At 37.8% G+C, this 27231-nt stretch overlaps 3 protein-coding genes across 4 annotated transcripts; 2 read left to right on the forward strand and 1 right to left on the reverse strand.

Moving 5' to 3' along the window:
• Positions 1-1300: 1300 nt before the first annotated feature.
• Positions 1301-3504, forward strand: LOC128891362 (pickpocket protein 28-like). The gene is made up of 5 exons (XM_054150804.1): positions 1301-1383; positions 1461-2090; positions 2222-2361; positions 2428-2545; positions 2652-3504. Exons 2-5 carry the CDS (start codon positions 2082-2084, stop codon positions 3501-3503), a joined length of 1119 nt encoding a protein of 372 aa, XP_054006779.1. The 5' UTR covers positions 1301-1383; positions 1461-2081; the 3' UTR covers position 3504.
• Positions 3505-3699: 195 nt separating this feature from the next.
• Positions 3700-5368, reverse strand: LOC128891365 (putative tRNA (cytidine(32)/guanosine(34)-2'-O)-methyltransferase). The gene is made up of 5 exons (XM_054150809.1): positions 5104-5368; positions 4975-5044; positions 4686-4885; positions 4217-4611; positions 3700-4154 (listed from the first exon to the last, which is right to left on the reverse strand). Exons 1-5 carry the CDS (start codon positions 5222-5224, stop codon positions 3843-3845), a joined length of 1098 nt encoding a protein of 365 aa, XP_054006784.1. The 5' UTR covers positions 5225-5368; the 3' UTR covers positions 3700-3842.
• Positions 5369-7348: 1980 nt separating this feature from the next.
• LOC128891361 (prostaglandin E2 receptor EP3 subtype) lies at positions 7349-27202 on the forward strand. 2 transcript variants are annotated; one of them, XM_054150802.1, is made up of 6 exons: positions 7349-8642; positions 10404-10643; positions 18938-19115; positions 19755-19993; positions 24371-24599; positions 25486-27202. In XM_054150802.1, exons 1-6 carry the CDS (start codon positions 8442-8444, stop codon positions 25599-25601), a joined length of 1203 nt encoding a protein of 400 aa, XP_054006777.1. In that variant the 5' UTR covers positions 7349-8441; the 3' UTR covers positions 25602-27202. The 2 variants fall into 2 exon arrangements, with proteins under 2 accessions (XP_054006777.1, XP_054006778.1); XM_054150803.1 differs by having other exon boundaries at positions 18941-19115.
• Positions 27203-27231: the final 29 nt, after the last annotated feature.

Consider the following 27231-nt stretch of genomic DNA (forward strand, 5'->3'; position numbering starts at 1 on the left):
ATACGACAGGGACTGCATATTTTCACTGCAACAGTCTAATAGCTTATAAAACAATGAATCGACCAAGGTTCAATATGTTAACGTCACGTGACATTTAGTTCGTTTCATATTGCATGTTTTGTTTCTTTTTAATTATTTACAACTAAGTTACAATCCATCGAGCGACGCACAGCGCGTGTTTGTAAACAACGTCTAGATATCGTTTAAGAAATAATCAATTACAAAGTTGTTGAAATTGGTTACCTCCCTTCCGTCGGCAGGCTGCCGAATGCATATAGCTGAACGATACGCGTATTGTGTCTGACAATATTATTCCATTCTCCTTCGGCCCATTGCACGGACCGTAACGCACGGGATTTTTGTTTCTTTTTAATTATTTAACCATGTCCCAGGACTCCGACCGTTCTGAAACTTTTACATGTGTCAGCTAAATAACCGATCATCATTCTTGATTTTTTTGGTAGGTGTCACTCACAGGGTTCTTTGCAGTTACTACCTGCAAAAAAGTAATTATTTCTTTCCTACCCTTAATAATTAACAAAATACGGTCATACAAAAATACAGTATATACAAACAAACACAAACATGTTGGTTTATGTATTCGTTATTACGAGAACCCGTTTACTCCGAGTTATTTCTTGAGAACAAACGTAATTAATTATATTTTCGATTTTCGTAGGATTCGAAGCGTGTAATATCTACCCACGTACGTAGTTGTACGAATACCTCGCGGAAATTCGGCCATTCATTCTCTACGTTCTCGTTACACGAACGATGGCTACAACGAACGGTGAAATGCCGATTGTAAGCCCGCAACACAAAGATAAACGCGGCGTTTCGTATGGATGGGTTTCACAAGGTGCACGCAAACGATCCTCGCAATCGAGCTGCTTTCGAACATTAACAAAATGCTTTAAGCTGTACTGCAAACATTCCAGTTTGGTGGGCCTCAAGTATCTGGTGGAAGATCGAGCAACGTGGTTCGATAGGTAAATTGAAATCGACGGAAATACAAGTTAATACGTCGCGAGCGTTGCGACGTATGCACATTGTAATCGACGTTTCTTCGATAAAGATGACAAGTCTGCATACGTATAATATCTTTAAGCTATACATAATATTATACCTGTCATAATATTATAATATTATATTATTATAAAGAAAAAGAAAGAGAAAGTGAAAGTAAAAAAAGCTATTTATGGATGGTAACCGATGAAAACTATCGTTCGAATCATTTCAGAACTGTATGGATTGTGGCATACATGTGTACTGTATTCGTGGTGTCCCTTTTCTCTCTGGTAATTTATCAAGAGTTCATTGATACACCTATAACAGCCACACCCGAGGCAGAACCTTATCATACTCGAGACGTTGAGTTCCCAGGTAGATTCGTGGAGATTCGTTAACCGTCACTAATTGCGAGCTACTTTAATGCGAGCTCTAATTTTCTGTACCTTCAGGTGTCGCTATTTGCAGCATTAACAGAATAAGTCTCCGGAAGGTGACAGAATTGGCGACTGAAATGTAAGCAATAACCGAGCATAAAATAAACACAAGTACGGGAGACACGAGAACGTAGCATTGTTTTTAGGGATAGGACTTGTACCTAATTCATAATCAAACAACAGGATTTAGCATTGTCGCCTGCAATGTGGAAAATTGTATCGCACAGGCAATTTCGATAATTGCACTCGAAACACTCGCGCGCGCGCGCGTGTGTGTGTATGTGTGTTTATTTGTAATTAAATTAAGCAAGAAATACAAGCAGTAAAGAGCATAAACGTGATCCAAATAATGTATAAAAGCGGGGAGTTAGTTCTAGAGATCCTTAAAGTTTCTCTAGAATTAACGAACAAATTTTCTTTTGAAAATGTTCCAATGTGCTTTCACGAAGACATTTCAATCAATTCGGAGACAGATATAACGCCAATATTTCTAACCTGACTCTCGACGAAACGCTCGGAGCACTCTGGACGCTCGGTGGTTTTTACGAGTCACCGTACGCGGAAGCTGATAATTACACCCAGGTTACTCTACTTCTCTCCGAGTTTTACAACGATGACTATAATATCACTGACCTTATGATGAGCGTGAGTAACGTTAAGCGTCGTCTAAATTGTCATTACGCGATTTACCAATGATATTTTCGCGTCCCTCTATGGTCGTATCTTTTCTCTTTTTCTTTTAACAATTACTTTAATAAGAAGAAATGGAATTTCAGCTGACTCCGGAATGCTCGGAAATGCTCGTGCTTTGTAAGTTTCAAAACGAGAAGGAAAATTGTTCAGACATATTCACGCTAAGTCGAACGGAGTTTGGATTCTGTTGCACTTTCAATTACATCCCGGACGACATGCTCGAGTATGTTTCGAGAAACCCTCTGTAATTCGCGTCACGATGTTCTCATTTTGGTATGTAATTTTCCAGATCTGAGAAAAAAGCACGGCGGGTAGAAAACACGGGCAGAGAAAACGGGTTAACGTTGGTATTGGATTCAACTACGGATGATTATTTCTATCCCATTTTGGCTACTACTGGCTGGAAGGTAATTCTTTTTTTTTTTTTTTGCACAAATAATGTTCGCATCGGACCGAAGAACTCGATACATTGTACGGATTTTTGATTAATTTTCTATACGTACTCGTCATCAGGTTATGGTATTCGACCCAAACGATTACCCCGACATGAGTACCGGCGGTGTGATGGAGTTTCTGCTCGCTCCATTAGCCGAGAAAGACGTGGTACTGAATGTAGTCGCATTACGCAGCAGCGAAAATATTCGGTCGTATCCTATCGACAAACGCGGATGCTACTTTCCGGACGAAAGACCATCGATTTCCATCACTTACACCGCCAGCGATTGTATACTAGCCTGCAAAATAGAAGATATATGGAATAACTGCAAGTGCAGACCATTCTTTTACCTCCAGCCACGGCCAACGGAACCCTCCATCAAGATTTGCACAACAGAAGACTTACCGTGTCTGAGGAAATACAGAAATAAAAGATTTTACATAGTACCTTATCCAGATGAAACATTATCTTCTCTAATAAACAATAGCCGAACGCTCTACTGCCGAAATTGTTATCCTTCGTGCGAGGGTAACACATATATAGCTAGCAGTTATGTTCTTGATTTGACACCGGATGACTTCGGTAAATTCTCACGTTACAACGTCAACTCGACAACTTACAGTCTTCTTCATATGTATTTCGGAAAAAGCGAAATAACGTGTTTGAAGCAAGACAAAAGCTACCGATGGTACGAGTATTTGAGCGATGCCGGTGGCATTTGCGGATTCTTTATTGGCTTTAGTCTGATCAGTGTTATCGAAATCGTTTACTTCAGCGCACTCTTCTTTTTGGAATTGTTGGGACACGAACCTGACCTCGAAGCTGATAAAGAAGATGAACAAATTTCGCATAACCAGCTACCGATACCAACCGTGTACTGGAGCGAGTTATTGCCACGTTCGAAAATTAGAATAAGAGAACCTAAATAATTGAAACGATCATCTATTTGTAACGTTTATTTTTACATGCTCTCGTACCGAGTGTAAGCGAAACTTGTACTTATCATACCCCATGTACAGAATCGTTTCATTAATAACGCAACTGCATTTACGTTACTTATCTTTCGCCTGTAATCAATTATAACAATAAGATGGATAGTACGGTAACACTTGGTAAAAAAAAAAAAAAAAAAAAAAATTAAAAGGAAGGAAAGGAAAGGAAACAGTACTTTATTCATAACAACAATAAAATTATAGGTGTTTTTTTTTTCTTCTTTTTTATTAACGAATATCAAACAGATCGTATAATACGATACGACGCGCAAAGTTTTACGCAATATCATCGGCATTTTCATTATCATACAATTTAATAGTTGCTAATTCCGTAAATTGTAATAAATCTTCCCTGTTCTGCTTGGTATCTATTGCTACTATTTTTTTTTCATTTATATCATTACGTTTCTGCTTTGCTTGATTTTTGAAATCTAATATGGACATTGATTTTAGGTTGTCTATAACTACGCTAACGTTAGCTTTTCTGTAATCAGTATCCCGGTTTCCGAGCAAAGACAGCGCTTCCTCGTACGGTGGCGCGATTGGTGTCTGCACCGGTGCCTGATATTTGTACTCCTTTCCCTCGTACTGCAAACAATTATAGCATAGACTTATAATTCGCTGAGAAAACATAGATGCAACTAACTTACGTCAAGGGGGTAACACGTGTCAGAATCGGGCTGAGTGAGATCACCGCAGACGACAAATGGAACAATGACCCTATTAGCTCCGGTGAGATTACGGAAATCACATTGCTCGTGCGTTAAGAGAGGATTCAACATGTGAGGTGTGTATCCCTTGGGAGGCGAGTATTGTTTGCACACTACGAATGCTTCTATACTCGAGTTACGCGAGCTGCTTGGTTTCGTGCAATAAACATAAGGGAAAAATATCTTTAGTTGAGAGTAGAGCAGCGATACATCCTTGGCACGAAATATTTTTGCCACAAATGTGCCTCCTTCTCTCAGTATGTAGGTAGTAATGTTCAAAGCAGCTAGTAGTAGTTGCGACTGAATGTAAATATCCATATCGTGAAGACCTGTAACTGTTGTTGATCGGCGCATGAACATTTGTCACCAGAATCAATGTACAATAATAATAATTATAATAAAAGCCTACCATCCGGTGCCCCATCACAAACTACTAAATCTGCTTGCTCGTGGTTAAAGTGAGCTATAATTTGCTCTGCTGTATTAGCATTAGTAATATCCCCCTGGAGTTGTATTACTCCTTCTAACGGTGCCATAGCTTGCAAATCAACGGCAACTATTTTTGGAGGTGTTGCGTTTCCCATCTTGGAAGCCTCTTTATAGTTTTCACTGGGAATACAGAAAACATAAAAATGTATCATCTATTCTATAGCAAAATATTTGGCAGCAATCGATGTAGTAATTATATGAATGCATACTTTAATCTACGGGATAAAACTTGACTCCAGCTACCAGGCGCCGCACACAAATCTACCGCTTTGTTCACTCCTATTAATAAACATATAAAATAGTGTAGTATCAATACATGCGGTGTTATATATACGTACCATCCAAGATGTGACATTCATTGTCTATTTGGAGTAACTTAAAGGCGCTCCTTGCCCTCCAGCCTTCTTCTTTCGCTCGACGATAGTATATATCCCGTTTATCTTTCGATGTTTTTCCCATGGTTTATTAACAAAAGTACAAAAACTATGTATACACTTATTTATTTCACGTATAGGTTAATTCGAATGATAGCACGGAAATTGTCAAACAAATTGTGTATAGTTAGGTTAGTATGTATCGTGGGTACGCGAACAGCTGTTTCCAACGCTCGAGCGGGAGTGGTGATGATGAGCATCACAGGCATATGCGACCTTACCGAATGTTATTTACGTCATCGGTTGATGGTAAGAAGGTATAGAACGTGAAATTTGCTAGACTTACGATGTCTCCTCACAGAGGGCATCAGCGTGCAAAGGGTTAAATTGAAAGTCGCGGTATCGTACGCCGGTAATTATATTAGACTATGCCGTTTGAAGGTAAGGCAGACAAGTACTAGTCCATACTAGAGATGACGGTTTTGAACGGGTATTAAAATACACGGGTACACGGAACACGGGTATTTTTAATTTTATTAGATCAACTAATTATTAATAGTTTATTTATTTGTAAAAAAGGGAACGGTAAATAATTATCATTGAATGTCGTTTCTTTGTTTTACAGGTAAGAAATGTACACATCCTTTGCTTCTTTCAATGTTTCTCTATCAATCATGTTTGCCATAAAATTGGAAAAGTGAATTGTTCGTTAACGAGTCGAATATGACTTAGTAATCGAGGATTACTTCTAAATAACGTAAAATACAATTTTCTGTTTACGGAGCGATGAGAATGACATAACTCAGACATTCCGCGAAGCATTTGTTCGTTGTACGATATTAGAGTTCCAAGAAATCGGTATTTATTGTACGCAGCACGACAGTAATATTTATCCGAGTTAAAGTTTTGTGTGCGGCAGCACGTAATAAATTGGATTAAAAAGACATCAATTATCGGTCGTCTCGCGGGCACAATAGTTCATTCACCTCGAGACAATTCAGTGAGCACGTGGCGACCTTTATGCAGCGGCACGAATTGCATACGACCTGCGTTCTATCGATAATTTTGTTCCCCTTCGAAACGTATTGTGAAAACTGCATGAATTCAGCATAATAATGACGGTACATCGAACAAGAAGAAAAGAAAATTTCTACGCGAAAACATTGCGAGAATACTAATCGTAAGTTTTCCGTAGGATTCTGGGTTACTTTATCTCCTTACAATCCAAATTATTGTTAGGTTCTGAATTGGGAGTGTCAACGCCGATTGGGAAACACTAGTGTAGACAGCGAAGTTTAGTTATATTACATTCAGTTATTACATTTGAACGATCGATGCAAAATAAAATTTGTACACAAATATAGAAAGGAGAAACGTACTTTAGAGATGGCTTGCATTCATCATGTCATCGTTTCTCCTGGATTCATTCCAAACCTTGACTAATCCGTGTAAAGTTCGTCGCGATGCTTGGATAGGATCGCTGTTCACTGCGTCCTGCATCCTTGAGAGAAGTGTTTACTTAAGCACACTCTACGAGCCTTTATCGTGTCGTGCTTGAAATTATTTATCAATGCGAATGGCGAATGTGCCGCCTTGTATACGAAAAGTATATGTACGTTGCATTATTTATAACTATCTGCATACCGACGAAATCCTGCCTTGTTTAACGTTAAATTATTCGCAATCTTCTAATTTCATGGAGCGAAACTGAAAATTAATTTTTATGTTCAATATCTAAGTTTGTAACCGCTTCTAAATTTATTATGATACAAATAACATATATTGGTATGCGTCTTTTACGGTTTCTCTCAGGTGGTAAGACCAAAGTGTGTTACTCCATTACTTCATTACTCCGATATGTAAGTTATTATATCCACGAACTTACGTTATCTCATGTAAAATTTCGTAAAATAGTGCTTAAGTTTCACTGTATCATATTATGTAATTATTTAACCTGGTTATCAATAAAAAAGAACATATCCCAACTATTCTCCTTTTATGCTCGAAGCTGTACACCCGTAATCTGTTTCAAAGTCGAAGAAAATTGACAGTGACAGTAATGATCGAATTCGTTTGAAAGAGTGTCCAAGGAATATGGCGCCAAAAGAGTCCGCGACTTGAAAGAGCGGCGCATGCGCAACGACGAGGGACGCGCCGAGTGTAAACAAAAGTGGAGGTGACCGCGTGGTTTGGATCAGTGCGGCGACGACTCTCGCGGTCGAAGGAGTCAGCGGAAGCGTCTTTTCCTTTTTCCAAATCTTCAGTCACTATCGGGCGATTCGCTGGTTCGCAACGTTAATTCTCCGACGATACTCTCCAACGAGAAGAACGTGTCGAGTTTTATCGACAAGAACGGCGGTCCCGATCGGAGGACAGTGATCGAGGTTCGAACGGAACCGAAAATTGGAGTTTCGTCAACAGTCGATCGAGTCAGTCCGCTGAAACGTTCCACCAATGAGATATTATTAAATCTAAACGAATTCGTGATATTAATTTCTACTCGCCGCCTATCAAATGACAGATAGTGCTCTGATATACGTTTCCTGTGAGGATCGTTGAAGTGCAGCTCTGCCGTTACGATTCTTCACTGAAAATTATTTCTCTCCGTACTCTTAATCCGAAGAATTTGCAAGAAGAAGACTGGCCATCCCGGTGGCAGCAAGTTTTGTCAAGTTTGTCTGAGTTTTTGTAACTCGATCGATAGAGGCAAGTTGATTCGACGCGGCAGTTGTGGCCTGGTGCACGCGCAAGCTGGCTTGAATAAGGGCCTAGGGAGTGCAGGTAGTCTCACAGAAGGGTCCAGTCGCGACGTTGTCAGATTTCCCGAGAAAGTCGACCATCCGGTCTAAGGCCTGCGTGTAGCAACAGCGCTTACGGAGTTACGAGAGCGATGCGATAATAGAGTACCAAAGGTACACGATAACCACGCAGCGATACGCGCCGAAAAACCAACAAGAAAGCGACGCTTAGGAATAGCTAGGGGACAATAACAATGCGTTGACAGAGGAGTTGCTCGAACTTTCGCTTTTCAATAGCGCATATATTTGCACGAAGGGGAGTAAAGATAAAGGAACCGAGAGAATTTACAATTGCTCGAGATCGACGATACCGTGTGCGCGCCACGTTGAACGAACCATATATATAATGAAGTCCCTGAATCGTTGCATTGTCGATCGCGTCTCCCAGACTTCCGCGTGAGATAGACTCTGAAGTTGTTGAAAACGTTCGTGAAATTGAAAAAGTACCAGACGAGGCATAGATCGATTAACTTTCCTCGGCTCTTGTTACGAGAATCGTACAAAATGTCACTCACCTCGACGAACGATTGGAACGAAACCTTGTCGATGATGGAATTGAACGCGACCATGACCGTACCCAGCGTTGTTTTGAACACGTCGAAGAGACACGTGGCTCTCGCTTCTCAGGTGGTGCTCACCCTTGTGTACATAACCGGTGTAATCGGCAACGTGTCGGCTCTAGTCATTCTCTTCCATCGGGATAAGGTAATAGCAGCTCTCAGAGAAATTAATAAAGTTACGAGCGATTGATGGGGGAGAGTCGACAAAATCGTACCAGTTACGATGCTTTCTTGTATTTCTCGTTTGGTGGTAATTTGTAGGCAAATTGATATCAAGGCTTGATCCTTTAGACACCTATCATTACGTCTTAAATTTTTCACCGAAAGCAACTTAATCCCTGATAAGCTTTTCTATTAAATGGTATGAAACGGTGATTTTTTAGACCCCGTGTTATGGCGACGATTCCGTTGATCTTTTATTTCCTAATGTTTCTTAAACTATTACTATCTTACGTTAAAGAAATAACAAATTTTTTTTTTTAAATAGAAAAATATAGTGTAAAGGTATAAGTATAGTGTTTATAGGTTAAATATAAATATATTTTGATTCGTTTGGATTCTATTCAGTAAAAACACAGTAAGATATACAAATAAACAACATCCTACCGATCTATTTCTTCTCAGGAGAACAATTTTAGAAACTGCATGAAAACGAAAAACAGGTAATATCAATTTGATTCGAAATTTTCTAAAAGACAAAATTTTTCAATATTTCCATTGAATATGAATTTATTCGAATAATTTTGTACGCGTTGAGTAATTATGACAAGTATTAGCGTTGGATGCCTCCTCTCGAGTAATGTATATTTCGGAGTGAAAACGTTCACAAATCGTAAAATATCGTAAAAAATGATTCAAAGAAACGTTTCCCTGAATTATTGACACATTCACAACTCGTTGACGTGATTCTACGTCATTTTTAAATCTGTAACTATTTTCCGCTGGCGCGATTTTATGTATCACTTTATATTTATATTTCAAACTACATGTGGTTACCGACACACACAGGAATTCTTACTCCAATCGTAGAATAGGACGATCCTAACCGTTGAAACAATTAGGAAATTAGCAAAAATCGCATTTAATATTAATTGCAATGAATCTTTTCTTTAAAAAACTAGTTTAAATCTAGAAGCAAAAGAAGAAACCGTTGGATCTGAGTTTTTAGGAATCGAAACGCAGCATTGCTCATAATTATTTCTATTTCTGTACGAGTTGGACAAAGCGAGGATTATACTGTATCAAGCTGTATTTAATAAATAAATTTAAGTTGTATCGAGTAGAAGAATCAACTTGATTAATACTAGACGAGAGTCTCCATTTACTCGGCAAGAAATATTTCACTCTATAATGCTTTCGTTTTGGAGTAGTATATAGAGTTTGTCTTTTACTGGTTTTTCGAAATTTTCGTTTGGTTAAGAGTTTTATCAAATTCCTGCACTCTGTTCTATCGCTACTTTCGTTGGATTCTGTTGCACTCTGTCCTACCAGTCGATGCAGAAAAGATGAAAGAGTTTCCCTCAACAGGAAAAATCGCGGGAGGTTTCCTAACTTCGATTCTTTCACTCGCGAAACCTTTGCGATACTTTAGTGTTACGCGTAAAAAAATGCGTACTCTGATACGCAAACGATAATATTCTTATCAGTTGCAACTTAATGGGTAATCAGCAAGAAAAAATTAAATTATCGTACGTTGATGTTTACGTCTTATTATGGTAAACATCGGTATGAATATTAACTGTACAAATCTATTTTATCATTTGCAAGTATTACATAGGTATAAATACTTAATTGAAAAGTCACATCCATCAAATAGATGTTTACTGTAAAAAATAAAGAAGGAAACTCTTTACATACGGATTGGAAGTAATGCAACAAAGAAAATGTATTTTTTTTTTTATTTCAGAGGAGAAATCGAAAACACCTGCTGATGCTGCGTTGTTTGGCCACGAACGATCTCGTTGCGTTGTTGGGGATGTTGATACAGATGTACATCACAATTTACGTGGGCAGCGTGATATCCACGAGGGGATTCTGTTCTCTTCGAGTCGTATGGAGGCTTTTCGGTTTGTTCAGTGGTTGTGTGGCCATCGTAATGGCTGCTGAAAGGTGGCTGGCCTTGACGAGACCCTTCGTTTATCAAAAGGTAAGTCATGATCTTAGATAACCTTGTTTAGAGGATTTGAAGAACATCGTTTCTAAGGTCGATACACGTTTATCGTTGTTCCCTTCCTCCGCACCACATTTAATGTCACGTTCACAAGACTTTCTTAGCGTTAGATAATCCTTACTTTCGAAGTGTATTAAATGAGAGATTAGAAACCAATTAGAGAATCACGTTTCTGTGTTGTAGGAGAAAAATAACTAGTATGATTTCAGAAATGGAAACTGTACTATTTGTACTTGTACTTGTATTTTTATTCATTTACACTTACCGTAGAAAATCTAAAAAATAAACACGATAGAATAATTACGTGCTCCTTTAAACTGTCATTCATATCGTTTGGTTCTTCTGTTTGACACATATACTGTATCGTATATTTTTTCTAGTATTAAATTACTCATCTTGCATAGCGATACAATCATTCGAATAGATGATTCTTCAATCATTTTAAACACTATGCATTGCCAAGAATGCAAAATTCATTCAAGGTTCATCCAATTTGCTTACATTTGAAGCACACCTAACTGTGCGTCGCATGAAACGTAATATAAAACAGCATTTCGTAGCTTTCAATGTTGACCCCCCAGTTATTTTAGGCAACGTAATCGCTACATATATTCTGACGCAGAGATTTCATTAAAACTATTAAAATTTGTTTGTCAACTAAGAAAATGATAGCTTTAATCACTATTCCTAGAATGTTCGATGTTACAGTACAGTAAACAGAAAAGTGATAGTTTCGGTAACGATATTAAAAATCTGAGAAAAGTTGTCGCGTGGTGTTACGAAGATACGGGTAAGTCTATAAAGATAAAAGCGAGGAAAGACGTTCCTACAGACGAACAGTCTTCATGGGATTTATCTGTACGTGATAAGGGTCACGTTACGTGGGTCGCAATGTATGTATGGACCTGACCCATTTTTTAACTACGTTTACTTTAAGTAGTGTGGACACCATTCGAATGTGACAACACTACTTAACACTTTATTGATATTGTACGTCTAAAACGTACGAATGATTCTATACGCTTGGACAATAAACATCGAAATGTTAAATTATTTTACAGATTTATTTACATATCCTTGGAGGTTGCTCCAATCTGGAGGATTTAAATGTTATAATAGGTGTACCGTGTTCGATTAAGATAGTCAAATTTGTTCTTTGTTTACTACATTTACAAGCACCACTACTGACAAAAATATCGATTTACTTGGAAGTAGTGATGTCATTTATCAGTACCCTATACCAACGCGACGTCCATTGCACACGTTTCGCTGACAGAATCGTCGATAGAGGAGGACTTTCGCATTGAAATTCTTGAGATTCCGTGGTCGTTGTACCTACAAATCGGATGGACAGCGCGGGAATATTAACTTCGTCATTTCGATTTTACCAGCGAAGCCTTTGTATCGATTTGCCTCCTTTTAAGACGCGACGGAAATAATTATTTGAACCGACTCCGAAACAGCTACCGTCGTAACACAATCCGACTTCCAAACAGCTTCCGTTTAATCCTTTTTTGTCTGCATAGTTATAATATTTAATAGCCAATGGAATATAAATACTTCTCTCAAATTACAAATTTCAATTTTTTACTCGGAAAAATGTACCATTTATGCTTCTCTGAACATTAGGGGAACTAAATCACCGCAATATATCATTTCTCTAGAATTGAGTTAGTATTCTAATGCTTCCAAATGCTGTCCAAGTTACAAATTAGATAAAAGTACTTGGACATATTTAGTTTTTATCCCTAGACTATATCCGACTAGAAATGTATTTCAGATTTCAGCCCCGAATTCAGTATTGTCAAAGTCTTCATTCATAGTATGACCTATGTTGATGTATAAATATTTGCAAGTTAAGATCGAGAAGGAGACATACGTGCGTTTCGATACTGACTTCCTGTCGTTGCTCCGGGCCAAGGAAGGAAACGTTAAGAGTTCACGAACTCGAATCGCATTGCTTTCAAAATGATGGAGTAACGTAATGCGTGGCGTTATATTTAACTCGTTGTTATACTTTTTTCTCCAAACACTTGCGTTGCAATAAAACGAGGACAACACCCGGACCCTCGAGTCGTTATCATCATAACAAATTCTGTGGTATTCTCGTATCGTTAATCGAAATTGTTGCAATTCATCTTAGGTGCGTGCTTCATCCTGTTGTTATTCCCTTCGCAGATTTCCGTGAGATTTTTAGGAATAATATGCTAAACGATACCAAATTTTTATAAGGGGAATAACTCTCCATGGTTCTGGCATTGTTTACCAGTCCCCACTCTTCGAAAATCAAAGAGTCCAATTGTTACAGCAACTCTGTAAACTTAAATTATATTTACAATATGATTTACGATATAATTTAAGTTAACAGAGTCAATTTGTCTGTTTTGATTGCTAAGCCTAACGTTGTGGCGTGTGCTTGTGTATTCTATCCTTCTTGAAGAACTGTAATATAAACGTATAATCTCACACATGTCAACAAATTCTACTTCTACATATGTATTGTTAACAACATGTGAAGCGAATAAAAATAATCTTAGGGACGTATATCGTGTATCAGTTAGTGTTACCAGATCATTGTAGGTGCGATTACTATTGGCCACCGAATATTTTGAGTAATTCGGAGAATCGTGATTAAGGAAGGTCATGGGTCATCATAAAACGGTTATATGCCACGAATTCCGCGATAGTGATAACCAGCAATAGCTTCGAAAAGACCTGAAATTGTTTCTGGGAAAGAAGAAGCTACGTGATCGAGAACATGGTGTCGAATCACATGCTTTTCGTCTGTCTTGAGCATTGTTTGACCTAGAAAAGAAATCGCTTTTCACCCGATACTGGTTACAATATGGGTTACGTCGGAGCGAACAGCTCGTGACCTATATTGTGACCCAAATATGGCCAACGGTTACACCTTCTCACTTTTCACTTACTGTATTCGATAATGCACATCAGACGGGTTTGATAGTTATTATTAAACTTTTCACTCTTCGCTTCGTCTCTTGAATTTTTTTGGCCTGTAGATTCAGAGCATATTGCCAAACTTTCTTTTACAAGCTGTGGACATACTTATAACCAGCCGTTGGATCTTGTTTCCGTATCGAAGAGATTGGCGTGATGAATTTAGTATATAAGCACGAGATTTTAGAAAGTGGAAGGATTTGGGTACAACTCAATCTTTTATAGTGTTTGTTTAGAGTCGTCTAATACAGTAGAAAGCGAAAGTGGCGATTTGTTGCAAATTAGCAAGGCAATAATTGTAACAAGAGACTTTTTTCCTCGGAGAAAAGAGACATTCTGTTCTCCTATTTCAAAGTTCGTGTTTTGACTTTTGACAGGCAGTAATCCGAGGTCAGTGAAATTAAAATAAACCACTCATTGAGAGATGCGAATGTGCCTTAAAGATTTACCTTTTTCTTAAGATACGTGTAACCTCGCACGTACAATACTTTCATTAAACTCTGTAATACACATCGACGAAATTGGATACAACAATATCTCCTTTCGAGCTATAGCCTTCGCTAGTTTTCTTGCATAAATCAGAAAGAATAACATTCGTAGTAAAATTAAGAATCATTAAAATCGTTAACGTACTTTAATTAGAATCTGAGTTTAATATAGAATAAATGCTTGACAATTAATAAATTCTGATTTCTACATGAAAGATACGTGGTTTAATATCTACATATGTATATTGGTTCGTATTTATATTAATAACAAATGCAGCAGGAAAGAAAGTATTTTACCATGAAAGTGGAGTATTAAAAAATTAAATTAGTAGTAACAGGAAGAAAGGCAGATAGGTAGCTATCAATTCGGAAAAAAATAATTGTCATGTAGATATTACATCGTATAGCAATTTGGATTACGTTCATGGATTGCACCATCCGAGTAAAACATTCTACAACATAGTATACAAATATTATCTTTGGTTTATAAATTAAAATTAGAACGTTTTTATTTTTTTTTTTTTTAAATACTTAGTAATATTAGGTTGTCCCAAAAGTTTCTTTCCTTTTATTAATAATTAATACACACACAATATTTTATGTTTTATGTTACATCACAAAACTGTGTACAATTCATTTCGCTCCATTACTGTTACAGCATCAATGTCTAAGAAATTATATTGTCTATTTATATGAACACTGCCACAGAAAATAATTGAATGCAACTCACGAAAGAAACTTTTAGGACAACCTAATACTTTCCTCTAAAATATATGAAGTACTTATAATAAAATAAGCTTCTTTTTCGAGAAATAGATACGTGACGTTATTGCATTATCAAGTTGAGAGCTCGTGGCGTCGAGTTAAGATTCCACTCCAATTCTTTCTAGGAGTACAGGAGCAAACATGGAAAGAATTTCGTGTCAGAGTCCACTTGAGCTCAGTCCGGGAGTCTAGTTTATGGTCCATCTTTATCACGCTACCGTTTTAATAGACCCGAACTATCCACGGAAATAGACCACAATCGAGCGGTTGATTCAAAGCAAATTGGAAAGTGAACTAGAGAAAATCCGAGCTTCTTGTTAGTAGTCACCTTTGGGAATCTTTGATCGGCTGGAGTGCTATAAATTTGTAACGCGATAGTACTTACCTCGAGCCAAGGTGAGGTAACTCCTGGATAAAATATAGAGCAACTCTGAAATTATAAAGCGAATGGATCACGGATTACCATTGGTCGGCGACGTGTAGCGCAGTATTATCGATTCACTCGATCGTTACAGCTCTTTACAATCTCGATGATGCTTTGACGATGCGTTCGATGGAAAAATATGGAATCGTGGCCAACGTAAACTAGACCACCGATTGGGCAACGCGTGAAATTATCTTTTCGTGGTTTCATGCGACCTGTGCGATGTGTATACCTTTCTGGCAACAGACGTGCTGACCAGTTAACGTTGTTCGCGCCAAAAGCGTGAATGGAGTGTATTCGAATCCGCGACGATTGATTCATGATGTAGCCATGCTTTTGCGTTGACAACCTGTGCTAATATTTCAATTTTCACTGGCATTACTGATGGCAATTCCACGTTTGACCAGAGAAAGACGTTCTCTGGGTCATCGTGCTTCTTGGAATACGGTTACATAAGCAAAGAATTTTTTAGCAAATTTATTTGTGCACTCTATGTATGCTCTCGTCATGAATATACGTCATTTTTCAATTTTTAATTTAGGTCCTCATTAAGGTACTCGAGAGTATGAAATTTGAAAATTACATGGAAACCTTATTTTTATATACTTATAATTAGATGCAAGCACGTACAAATGCGAACGATACGCAAGAATATAAAAAAGATTGAAAGTAAATTTCATGTTATAATATTTGCAGAATAAAATAAATTCTCATCTAGGTTCAATTTTTACGTAAATTTTTGCGTAATGGTCCGCAGTCTACTTATAATTATAATTGTTACTTTGCATTTTTTCTATGTAAAGTATGCTTCACGATTGATTTTAATAACCTGACGAGGAGTTAAAACAGATGGCAACTTAAAACTAAATAAAAAAAAAAAAAAAAAACTAACTTCTTCTACGCTAAAAGTTCCGTTATCATTTATATTTGACATTTGCATGTCCGTCTTAGGACACTCCCCGTTCTAGTTATCAAACATGTTTTCGGAGAGCCACAGCTATTTTGGAGTTATCTAATCGGTATGTCGATTAATGGTCCAGTAGTTCTAGAACCTACGTCGATTAATATAAAAACAGGAATGAAACGTGAACAAAAAGTTGACGGTTTTAGACGGTTTAAAACTCAGAAACTCAGATCCATGAGTTGGAATATAAAATTCAGCTCAATAGTATTCTGTGATAGGCTTCAAAACACAAGACAATGCGATCAGACTCGACTAAAATCGATTGATACTGTTAAGCTGATTCCATGGTCCAATTGCATCGAGAGCCAGATTCGTTGAACGTCATCGTCGCGTCGTAACCTTGTTTCATGTTATTGTCGATAATCGCAATTGATAGCGATTTTATCACCAAGTACAAGTAGTTACTTTGCAGGGGTCTCTTTTGTCGATGGCGATACTTTGCAACAGCTTTATTCGTCAGTCGTTATGCAACAGATTAATAAATCGAGAAATCATCTCAACAAATATTTCCTTTAGTTTTAAAATATATAAACACTTGTGATAGTCGCCATTTGTCGATACCATGTCACAGAAGGAAGGAGTTACTCGATCCACGTCACTTTTGATATTTTTGACGTAACACTTGAAACATTAAGCTCTTCTGATTTCTCCTAGGACAATGTTTTCTTTGATGAAAAAAGGAACTACGTCGGCATATACGTCGACTCACCGTCCCTCAAATTCAAGGCTTCCGAATCTCTTAAGTTCAGAGCATTCGGTAGCATTGCTTCATAAATGTCAGAGGTGCAACGTGTCAAATGTGGATTGACAGTGGAGCTGTATGCCAGGCTTTTGAGTCGACGTTGACTTATTTTGTTATAACTAAGTAATATTCTTCAAACATTTCTTGATGATATAACTATACCACCTATATAAATGTACGATTTGTTTTCCTCTGGTTCTTTACGTTTTTCTATGTTCAAGCTTTCAAGTACATCTGAAGATAGTGCAGAAAATAGTTAGTTCATTCTGTAAGTGTGTTTTTTCATGTTTATATGAATACCAAAAAAAAAATTCTGTTGAATTGTATATTTAAGCTGAAAATTAAATTATTCAAGTGCCTCATGTTTGTAATAGCATAGACTGAGAGCAACAAGGTTAAAGTCATCTCAGACAGACTGATACTTCCCTTTAATAATCCCCAAGGGGTTGAAGCTGAAAACATAGCACGACAAGGGTGACACAACGCCCGTATAATCATTACTGTTTCTTTAACTGTTTTCTTCACTAAAGTTAGTATCTAATAAGTCTTGTTGCTTTTCAATACACGAATGCACCACATGCTCGAGAGGTCTATTCTCTCCTTATTACATAATTTGTACGAGCAAGTGAACAACTGCGGAAACATGTAACTAATTAAATTGCTTTCTTCACTTTTCCGCAATTTTTTAGCTACTATTGAAGGCTGATACCAAAAGAATTACATGTCTCCCTAGCATATGGTGTGTTAACTATTTTTTGCTAGGATTTTGTTCACGAATCCCTTATCATCCCCAATGGGAAGAACTTATATATATATATTTTTTTTTCTGTGAAACACTTAGTCTCCACGAAGGGTCGACGAAAAATCTTTGGAAGGATTTCATCACTTCGGTCATTTCCCAAGAAACGCTATTACAGAACATCCAAGTGACGTTATCCGTATATTTGTCTCGGGTGTAATCATAAAAGAATACGGAGAAACTCATTCTTCGACACCGTCTCCTTTTATACTTGTAGAAAGTAGTGATGCGCACGAGACGAGACGAGACGAGACGAGAACGAAAATTTCCCTGACGTAAAAAAATGACGCGAATAATGACGAAATCATAGCTATACCCTTTTTCTGTAGCTCTCCTCGACGCACCCCTAAAGAATCTAAAAGAGGATTCAAGGTTGTAGGTAGCGATTCAAAGTCTAATAACCCTAGATCGACGCCCACGCAGCTCCAAATTCACGTATTTTAGGTGGCGCATCTCTGGGATGCGAAACAAACCACCAACACTGTTAATAATTTCGACACTAACGATTCTCTTCTCGTAACTCTTTCAAGGGCAGTTCGTTCGTGTCGAACTAATTCTAGGCACATTAGAATCGAGTCGATACTCGTCCAAGTTCGTTGACTTTGCCCTGCGGATCAAGGTAAACGTAGCAGTCGTTGACCGTTTTAGAGAACGTTGCCACAAACATAAACGTTTTGGAAAGTAACAGAATTATTTTTTGCTCTGATGTTTATCGACGGTGTGCGAAATAAAATGTTACTTGAAAAATGCCCTATAAGTGTCAGTGCTTTTACCTTACTCGATACAAATTTCAAATATTATTAGTGAAATATGATCACTAAAAAAGTATAAAATTCTAAGTAACTGAGGTGATGCTCTTTCAACCATCCACTGGTGCAAAGTATAATCAAAGACAATCTTCAGCAGGCAACCTTCATATATTAAGATTAAGGGGGTAAAATTTATCCGTATTACTCGGCTGGTTGCAGCAATACAGGTCCAGAATTTCAATCAGCTTTCACTCCCTACAGTGTCTTGTGCTTTTTCATGTTTCTTTTTATTGTGTGTTCGGTGGTTCTTCGACACCATCAACGAAGAAATATTTATCGAAACTGATGCCGCTTAATCTGTGACACGCATGTGTTCTTCAGCAGGTGACGTATCCGGTAATTGTACGTTGTATGCTGGTACTTTGGCTGGTTGCTCTGGCGTTGACTAGCCTTCCAGTCCTGGGCTTCGGCTTGTACTACAAGGGGGAGCGATGCGTTCGATATAGAGAAGCAACTGAATCAGCCGACATAGCGTACGCTTACGTTTGGTTTGTTTTCGGTGAGTATGCTGTATAACTCTGATGGATACACGGTTGAACAAATTATTAGAGCCACTGAAAAAGTGGTCTCTTGGATAGTTCATAGTACGCAACAACTATGCAGTACATACTACAATGTTGAAATATTGGACATGGTTAAAATATATTTTCTTTCTGTGTTTTTAATAATTTGATCAGCTGTTCATATTCTTATACACGCATTCCTTTCTTTTATGATAATAAGAATGTAGTAAAAAAAAAAATCAAGTTATATGAATTCGTGGATTATGTATAGTTATTTAGGAATATTTAAAAAAGGTTTTAACAGTAAATTGCTTATGACCAATGATAATTGCTGAATTTAAATTTCGCGTCTGTGTAATAAGAAAGTAAAGTTTCATCGTTAACAAAGTTCTGTACTCTCGTGGTAGGGGTAGAGCCAATTGGCCTTCCAAGGTTATTCAGGGACGCCCCTAACGTACCGTTAGGCTACTACATCGTTCTATCTCTAATCTCTTCGCCCTAACGTTGCTTCACCCCCGACTGTTGCGTTTGAACGATACAAATTCTGAAAGCAGAGATAGAACAGAATTTTATTTGAATCGAGTGCGATGAGCAATTACGGAAATAATAAATTGGATTTTCGTTTGAAATTGCAGGAACTCTTCTCTGCCTATCGATTGTCTGGTGCAATTTGGCCGTTTCCCGAGCACTTAGCAGGCTAAGTCGAAAGGCTGGCGCACTGAGGCGCGTAACTAGATCTTCATCAAGGGCGAAACCACTTTTGACGATGGCTGGTCCACCATCAGAAGTCGTCGCAACAGCCGAGGAAAGGGCATTCGCGAGATTGATGGCTGTCCTATCGATATCTTTTGTTATCTGTTGGATGCCGCAGATGGTAAGTACTTGACTGTTGAAGTAGTCGATTGATTTAATTTTCTGCTCCGCCTACTACGTATTAATTGTATCCTGTAATTGGTCACTTAAAATTTATGAGAATTAAATTGCATGGTTTCATACGGTGTCGCTAAGCAATTATTAAACGTTTCGTTTTATGTTTGAAACCATCTACAGAATAATTCATTTGTTCTTTAGATGGTTCTCTAATTTGGTGCCTATATTATGTTCCTTCTTTTTCTTTTACATATTGTTGGCTTTTTAGAAATACGAACATAAATATATGGTGGTATGAGCATTAATATTTAGTATATTAATATTTAGAATTAAACATAATTTATAGACGTAATATTAAGTTCATTGTTTGTGAAATATTGATCAAATCTCGAAAACACAATGTTTTATAGACTGTTTCGAAAGAACGATACAGACGATGGACAAAAAATATATATGTATCCTTAGGAGAAAGATTAGGGTAGGAGAGGATGTTCCTCGTAAAATTGTATTCTAATAAATTCAGGTTGCTCCCCCATTAATTTTAAGTTGCTTCCGCTTCTCTTTTATGGATCCACTTGTCTTGTTTGTTTTCGACTGTCATGAGAGGATCCATTTTTCATCAGAAGCGATTTGTCTAAAAAATATACTTTCATTTCCCATTAAAGGAGTCAGTTTAAGAGTTTGCACTAAAGTCCGTGTAAGCATACATTACCAAGTTCATTCCTTGTAATAATAAAAACAAAATGTGTTGCTTGAATTTTGTGTACAATCTTTTTCGATAATTCACTGTTTATGAAGTCTTATTAGAAATATCCCTCCTAAAAGGGTTGATTGATTCGTGACATGAGTTTACTCATAACTCAATGAGTTGTCTCATAACTTGGACCGTCGTCATTGACTATGAATTTTTGACAGTGCACCGTAAGCAAGGGAAGTCTGGAGGTGGAGAACACTTACAGTTACTCGCCTCTATAGGAACCAACGGCGTTTACGTGATCTGCTTGCTAAAGATCCATTAGACGATGATATTTACTCCGACGCCATCGAAACATCGATAAAATTTGCGATCGCATCGATCGTGACAAGACTCCGAAACTACACCGAGGATTTATATTCCACATCACGCGTCTTCTTTAAATTATCGATCTGCAGATCGATCGTCTGACATCAGGCAATTTTTAATTCAACTTCAGCTAACCTATTCCACGAAATGATCGTTGTAGTCATGAATTCGTAAGTATTGAATCTATGAAATGATTACTTAATTAGCAAGACGTTGCTTTGATTGATGTCATGATTCTCGAATAGTACAATACATTGTATTCATTACTGCATTGTCTAGATTAGAGATTCGTTCCAATGTTAAAAAATTAAAAAGTAATTATAATCGAGGTAGCAAATTCTCAAGATCTTTGTAAATTTTATCAACTTTAAAGATATTGATTAGAAACAGTATATTAGGAACTTTATTTTAGGCATCCGTTGCTGACATCGATTCTTTTTTCTTGGAATCCTACCACTAGGGACTTCGAGGGTCGATGACACATTAGACCTTGGTAGGACATTTGTTTCCAACCCAATTAGAACGTCAAACTAGAACCTGTTGATTAATTGAATTTCTGTACGTCCATGGCCAATATTCTAGTGATACTTGATGGCGTGGGAATCAATATGTATACACTTCAAACTTCTCCAATTCAGTTACGTTCTGTTCCTCTGAACGGTTTGCCCCTATAGACTTTCAATTATACTACGTTCAAAGTCAGTCCTTGGTAATTGCAGTATGTATTTGATAGAATTATCAACAGGGAATCTTATTATACAGGGAATCATAGCCATGTTTATTTTTATTATATAGTCCCACACACACACCTGCAATTTTACTGTCAATAACATCTCTTACGATGTCCAGTCTTTTAATGCGCTGTTGTCCGAAAGATACATAAAATTCTTCATTGGCATTCTCGTCTTTCAACACTCAACTGCGTTGCCATCTTCGCTCTCCACTGGTTTTACGACCTCGCTACACTTCGCCCATCAAGTGTACTATTGGCATCCCAGAAGATGCCTCCGAGGGCTACACGATACATCTACATTAGTACGGACAGGATCGTTTGCACCAAGTGCACCCTCAGAGGCATACCTCCCACACGCCAACGATTCAAGAAATTCAGTTCCAATTTAATCTTTACATAACCATCTTTCCAACTGACCTAATTCGTCTTACTAACTTATAATACAGATGAATCTCATGTAACACTACGGTATCCTCAAAACAATCAGGACCTTGATCTTTATACGCTACTTTATACCAACACTCAGTATGTACTTACTTACAGTATGTATGTATTTCTTCATCGAAGAAATAAATTCCAATACAATTAAATGAGCCGATTAAAATACAATCATACGTTTCGCGACACGGCTATCACCTTGGATGACATTGGTAATCGATCGAATCGTTACTACCATCACTGTTGTATGTTTCTGCTCCGGAATTACCCGAGTCTCGTGACCAGGGGTTGGTAAACTTTTTTTTTTCGAAGGGTTAGGCTGATCGTGAAAGTTTCAGGGTCGACGGATCAGATAGCAAACTCGAAGGTATTTACATTGGTAATTACACGAATAGATTAACTCCACGAAACAAAAAGTTGAGAAATGCGATGAAATAGTGTACATTGTTTTTTAAAATTCCCTTTGTAATATAAAGTTAAATACATGTTGGAAAAAGTTCTTTCCTCTTTGCGAAAGTTATTATAAATATAAAATGATACGATTATACCAAGTGCTTGGACACTTAAATTTCAGATTTTTCAAAAAGTGTAGTTAATCGATTCGTGCAGTGAATGGCTCGAATGAAAAATTGCACCTATTTGAGTAAAGACAGCTTGTCAGGTCTAACGAAACCTCGATACGATCTTAACGAGCCCGTGAATCGGGTTAGTCTAAAAGAATTTGTGCCAGGGCATTGTCATCGTTCAAACACCCGCATTCCTCGAGTTCTTAATACAATAAGTATAATCGCGATGCATCCTGTATCCGAGAACGCAATTGCATCGAACAATGCACCTGGCGCTACGCTGATTGCATATTCACGAGCTTCTCGCATTTCCTTCTTATCCGATTCGCATCTTTCGCGGCTTTCTCACCCCGTGTCGCGCGATTTCTTTCCTCGTGGCAATACAAGCGCACCTGCCAACTTGGAAATCGACCAAAAATAACCGTTATCATTTTCACAGCCCAAATACGCGTTAAGGTCAGTTATTTTACAAGCGTTTGGAACGGTGGAGCCGTATAGGATCGAATTAATGTAACGATTTGCTTGTGCTAAGCTGCAAATATGACGCATTTCCGCCGGACAGGCTGAAGGTTGAAAACAACGACTTAGTTTTGAAATATTTTCACGTACGATCGCTCGGGACATCCGCGAACGATCGATGCTCGTAACATGGTTGTTGCCTTCGAACAAAGCCGGGCGTGGAACAATTTGGAGAAACGACGGAAAAGTTTTCCACACATCGTGTCATCGAATACCGCGTATTCCTGTCGTTGACCCTGCGGACGACACGCGGGACTGTGTTGACTTGCGAGCTATCTAGCACCCAACTGGGGTGATGACAGTATTTTTAGCGTGGAAATTTAAAGTATCGTACAATCGTATGTTTCGCGACACGGCTGTCGCGTCGTATGATATTGGTAATCGATCAAATTATCATTACCGTCGCTATTGTATGTTTCTGCTTCGGAATTACCCGAGCCTCGTGACCAGGGGTTGGTAAACTGTTTTTTTTCGAAGGATCAGGCCGATCGTAAAAGTTTCAAGCTCGCCGGATCAGGTAGCAAACTCGAAGGAATTTACATTGGTAATTCTACTCACAGAGCGACGAAAAGAACTGGTTCCAAATTTTGTCATAGGGAAGTGATAGTTATCTATAATATTTATACGCATTATGCTGACGTTTATCAGATAAAATATTTCTGTGGGGTTGTCCAGAAAGTTCGTGCCAATGTTTATGAAAAATTCAAAAACACATTTGAATTTTTATGTACATTTATTGAATTACATAGGTACCATTATTTTCCACACCTTTTAAGGGATGTTCACATGTTATTTGTTTTCACCCATTCCGATATATTCAGACCTGTACCACCTACCAAAACTCGGCATAGATTTTTCTGCCAAACCAATATTTATTATTAAACAGAGTGCAGGTTAAATTTTCTACTAAAGCGATGAGTATAATTGTTTTCCATCATAGTATAGTTTGAAGTCAGTTTCTCAGACACGACATTACGTGTTACACGTGAAACCCGTGTACACGCGTACACGTATGAATGGGAGCTCTAGTTGATACAAATGATCCTTTCGTTATGTCTTCAGATCTCCATCCCATTGGCTCAATTCGCGATGCAATTACCTGAAAAGGCACTGCTAGCGAGGAAAGCGATTCGCATGTTCCACGTGGCGGCCGATATCCTCCTCTGCATCCACTTCACCCTGGACCCATACATCTACGTGTTGTTGAGGATGCCTAGGCCCAGATTCCGTCTTCTGAAACCGCTTTGCAAGATCTGCTGGCCAGGCAGAAGTCGGTCGAGTTCGTTCACAGGTAAGTGCTGTCTCTTTAAAGTGCAATATATTTATCAACAAGTGTTTAAAACGTATAAAGTGTGTCTGTCGACTCAAACCATTTGTCACGATAATTTTTTATAAAGAATATTAAGAGAATTTTAAGGAAGAAGAAGTGTGAGATAATTAGAAGATATATTTTATTAACATATAGAATTTTCTCTATGAGAAAAAAGAAGATAAAACTTTTGTTCCAACTTCATTTCGATATCTCGCACTGTTCTGGAGATATTGCGACACCAATGAAGAATGATCTTTTAATTACTTTTATTCATCTCTTCTCGTTAGGAAAGATCTTTGCGCGATGAGAACGCCTCTCCCTTCATCAAGCGTCCTTACGAACTCATCGCTTTCTTTTACACTTCCTCAACAGTTCGATTCCCACAACCTCGTTTATTTTTAATGTACATCATTTATTAGTGTTCCCAAATAACCAAACGTTACTAACAACCGATCTCCTAGGTGAAACAATTTTCAAAAAGATCCCATTCAGTAATACCACGTTAGCCTTTGTCCTTCCATACTCTTTCTTTTTGCCCATCCCCATCACTCGCCTTACCTCAGATCACTCCCTTAGGGATCTTTTCAAAACAAATATCTTTTCGAAACGTTGCAAACAGAAAATGACATTTCTACATCTCCTACGAACTCTAATATTACGATTTCTTACATATTATCAGTGATACCACGGAACAAAAAACATTTACTCATTATTCGAAGTTATACATACAAATACATAGAACTTCTGCTTCCGTTCTACTTGCAGAGCACATTGAAATTTCGTTGACACCTCGATTTTTAAGCAGAAATTTTTTGCCTCTGATTATCCATTCGAACGAAATTGACTTTGATCGAATAATTGGTAGGAACTACAGATCACCAGGGCAGCAGCGGTGGCGATCCATCGACGCCAATCACCGAAGCACCCTCCACGCCAGTCAGCGAGGTACACGATCCTCATTTGGTGGCAGTGTCTGTCTGAGACAGGCTTCAGCGAACGATCTTCATGAAACAATTCAAGAGCTGCGACGTTACTAACGTTTAAGTTGTACACTCTTCAAGAACGTTTGAAGGTCTTCGCTATATACACGGGGGGAAGGGTGGGAGAGAGGGGGGTCGACACTGTGAAATTTGATCGATTGACACGACTGACACCGCCTCAATATTTTATTAACCAGTCAGCTGTGATCGACGAGTATAGTCGTCATGAATAGAAGGCAATATTTTGTATTATCATGACGAGTATACTCGACATGCGTAAAATTTAGTTACCATTGGTTACTTAAGAGTATGTTTCACATATTAATTTGAGTAACAGAAGTATAAGTGGCATGAATATTTGGGGCGACATAATATGTAGCCGTCGTTGCGACCCAATATTACTCTGTGTTTGACGACTATACTTGTCGTAGCTTGATTCTCACGGCGTACATAGGTGCGCGGCCCGAAAAGAAGATACCACAGCCGACTGGTTAATCGAGGAATTGAAATTGTTGAGAATTGGACGATCATTAGAGGAGTACGACGACGATGTTTCTAGACAGATTTTGAGAGATTAGAATGGTTAGAAGTAGTATCTTCCTTCGAGGGAACCTTACGATCGTACGACGAGTCGAGGGACAAACGAACGCGTTGAGATTGATACCTCGCTGATTTTTCGCGTACAAGTTTCACCAATTGTTCTCTTAACATTCGTGTCGCTATTTTTGTGCCATATATTTTGTTAATTTCACGAGTCATTTATACTAATATCGTAACAACGAATGTATCAATATCTTATAAACGAATGTTACATTCTTTTTTTTTTATTGTTCTCCAATACAGTGTCTGAAAGATATAGATATAGTTGCACGTATTGGAATTGCAATTTGATTACACGAAGATGATGAAGAAGAGGTTCTTGTTCTCTCGTTTGGAGTCGTCTCGGCGATGTGAACAGATTAATAGCATTCCAAAAATTAATTATTGTACATGGTGCAAATATCTTCGTAATAGACGTACATTACCTGTTAGCTTGTGAAGTATCAGAGCGTTTAAAATTTGTGCTCGATGGAATGTGAAGAACTCTACTCGTTTGCAGATTGCAAGTGACAGCGAGTCGTGTATTGTCGAGCGTTACTTTCTCGAAAACAATTAGTGTTACCGATAATTACGCTCTAAATAGGTCAGGGATAAAAAAAAAAACACCGCATCGCTAGTTTCGATATGTAATTCTGTAAAATTTGCGTAAATGTATGTCTAGTCAGTAAATTAATGCAGGTATGCAGTAAATACAGATGAACGTAAAGAATGGATATTTACCAAAGTATTCAATGCTAAAGCGTATTTAATCATACAATGTACTTTATCAAATCGAACCTAAGGGGAGAGCACATATATGTATATGTATATTTTCTTGAATATATACAACGATGAAAATACTTATATTAATACCCAAATAAAGTTATTAAACAATTTCGTAACAACTCCTATTAAGTTGTAACTTTACCACAGATGCCGGTGTAATTCACAGTCACAAATATTTTACGATCGTTTACTGTGTTTATGTAAAGTATCAATAAACTTTAATTACCTCTTTTTTTTTTTAAATAAGCCTGTGCAATAATAATGTT

The sequence above is a fragment of the Hylaeus anthracinus genome, unplaced genomic scaffold (genome assembly GCF_026225885.1).
Source record: "Hylaeus anthracinus isolate JK02 unplaced genomic scaffold, UHH_iyHylAnth1.0_haploid 12001, whole genome shotgun sequence".
Taxonomy (NCBI): domain Eukaryota; kingdom Metazoa; phylum Arthropoda; class Insecta; order Hymenoptera; family Colletidae; genus Hylaeus; species Hylaeus anthracinus.

Excerpts from the sequence above, each read along its gene's own strand:
- LOC128891362 (XM_054150804.1), top strand. Across the intron at positions 2,362-2,427 it reads ATCCCGGACGACATGCTCGA|ATCTGAGAAAAAAGCACGGC; the intron begins GTATGTTTCGAG and ends GTAATTTTCCAG. Across the intron at positions 2,546-2,651 it reads TGGCTACTACTGGCTGGAAG|GTTATGGTATTCGACCCAAA; the intron begins GTAATTCTTTTT and ends ACTCGTCATCAG.
- LOC128891365 (XM_054150809.1), bottom strand. The coding sequence starts at position 5,224 with ATGGGAAAAACATCGAAAGATAAACGGGATATATACTATCGTCGAGCG. Across the intron at positions 4,612-4,685 it reads TTGTGATGGGGCACCGGATG|TTACAGGTCTTCACGATATG; the intron begins GTAGGCTTTTAT and ends GATCAACAACAG. Across the intron at positions 4,155-4,216 it reads ACACGTGTTACCCCCTTGAC|TACGAGGGAAAGGAGTACAA; the intron begins GTAAGTTAGTTG and ends AATTGTTTGCAG.
- LOC128891361 (XM_054150802.1), top strand. The coding sequence starts at position 8,442 with ATGTCACTCACCTCGACGAACGATTGGAACGAAACCTTGTCGATGATG. Across the intron at positions 19,116-19,754 it reads TTACGTTTGGTTTGTTTTCG|GAACTCTTCTCTGCCTATCG; the intron begins GTGAGTATGCTG and ends TTGAAATTGCAG. Across the intron at positions 24,600-25,485 it reads TCGGTCGAGTTCGTTCACAG|GAACTACAGATCACCAGGGC; the intron begins GTAAGTGCTGTC and ends AATAATTGGTAG.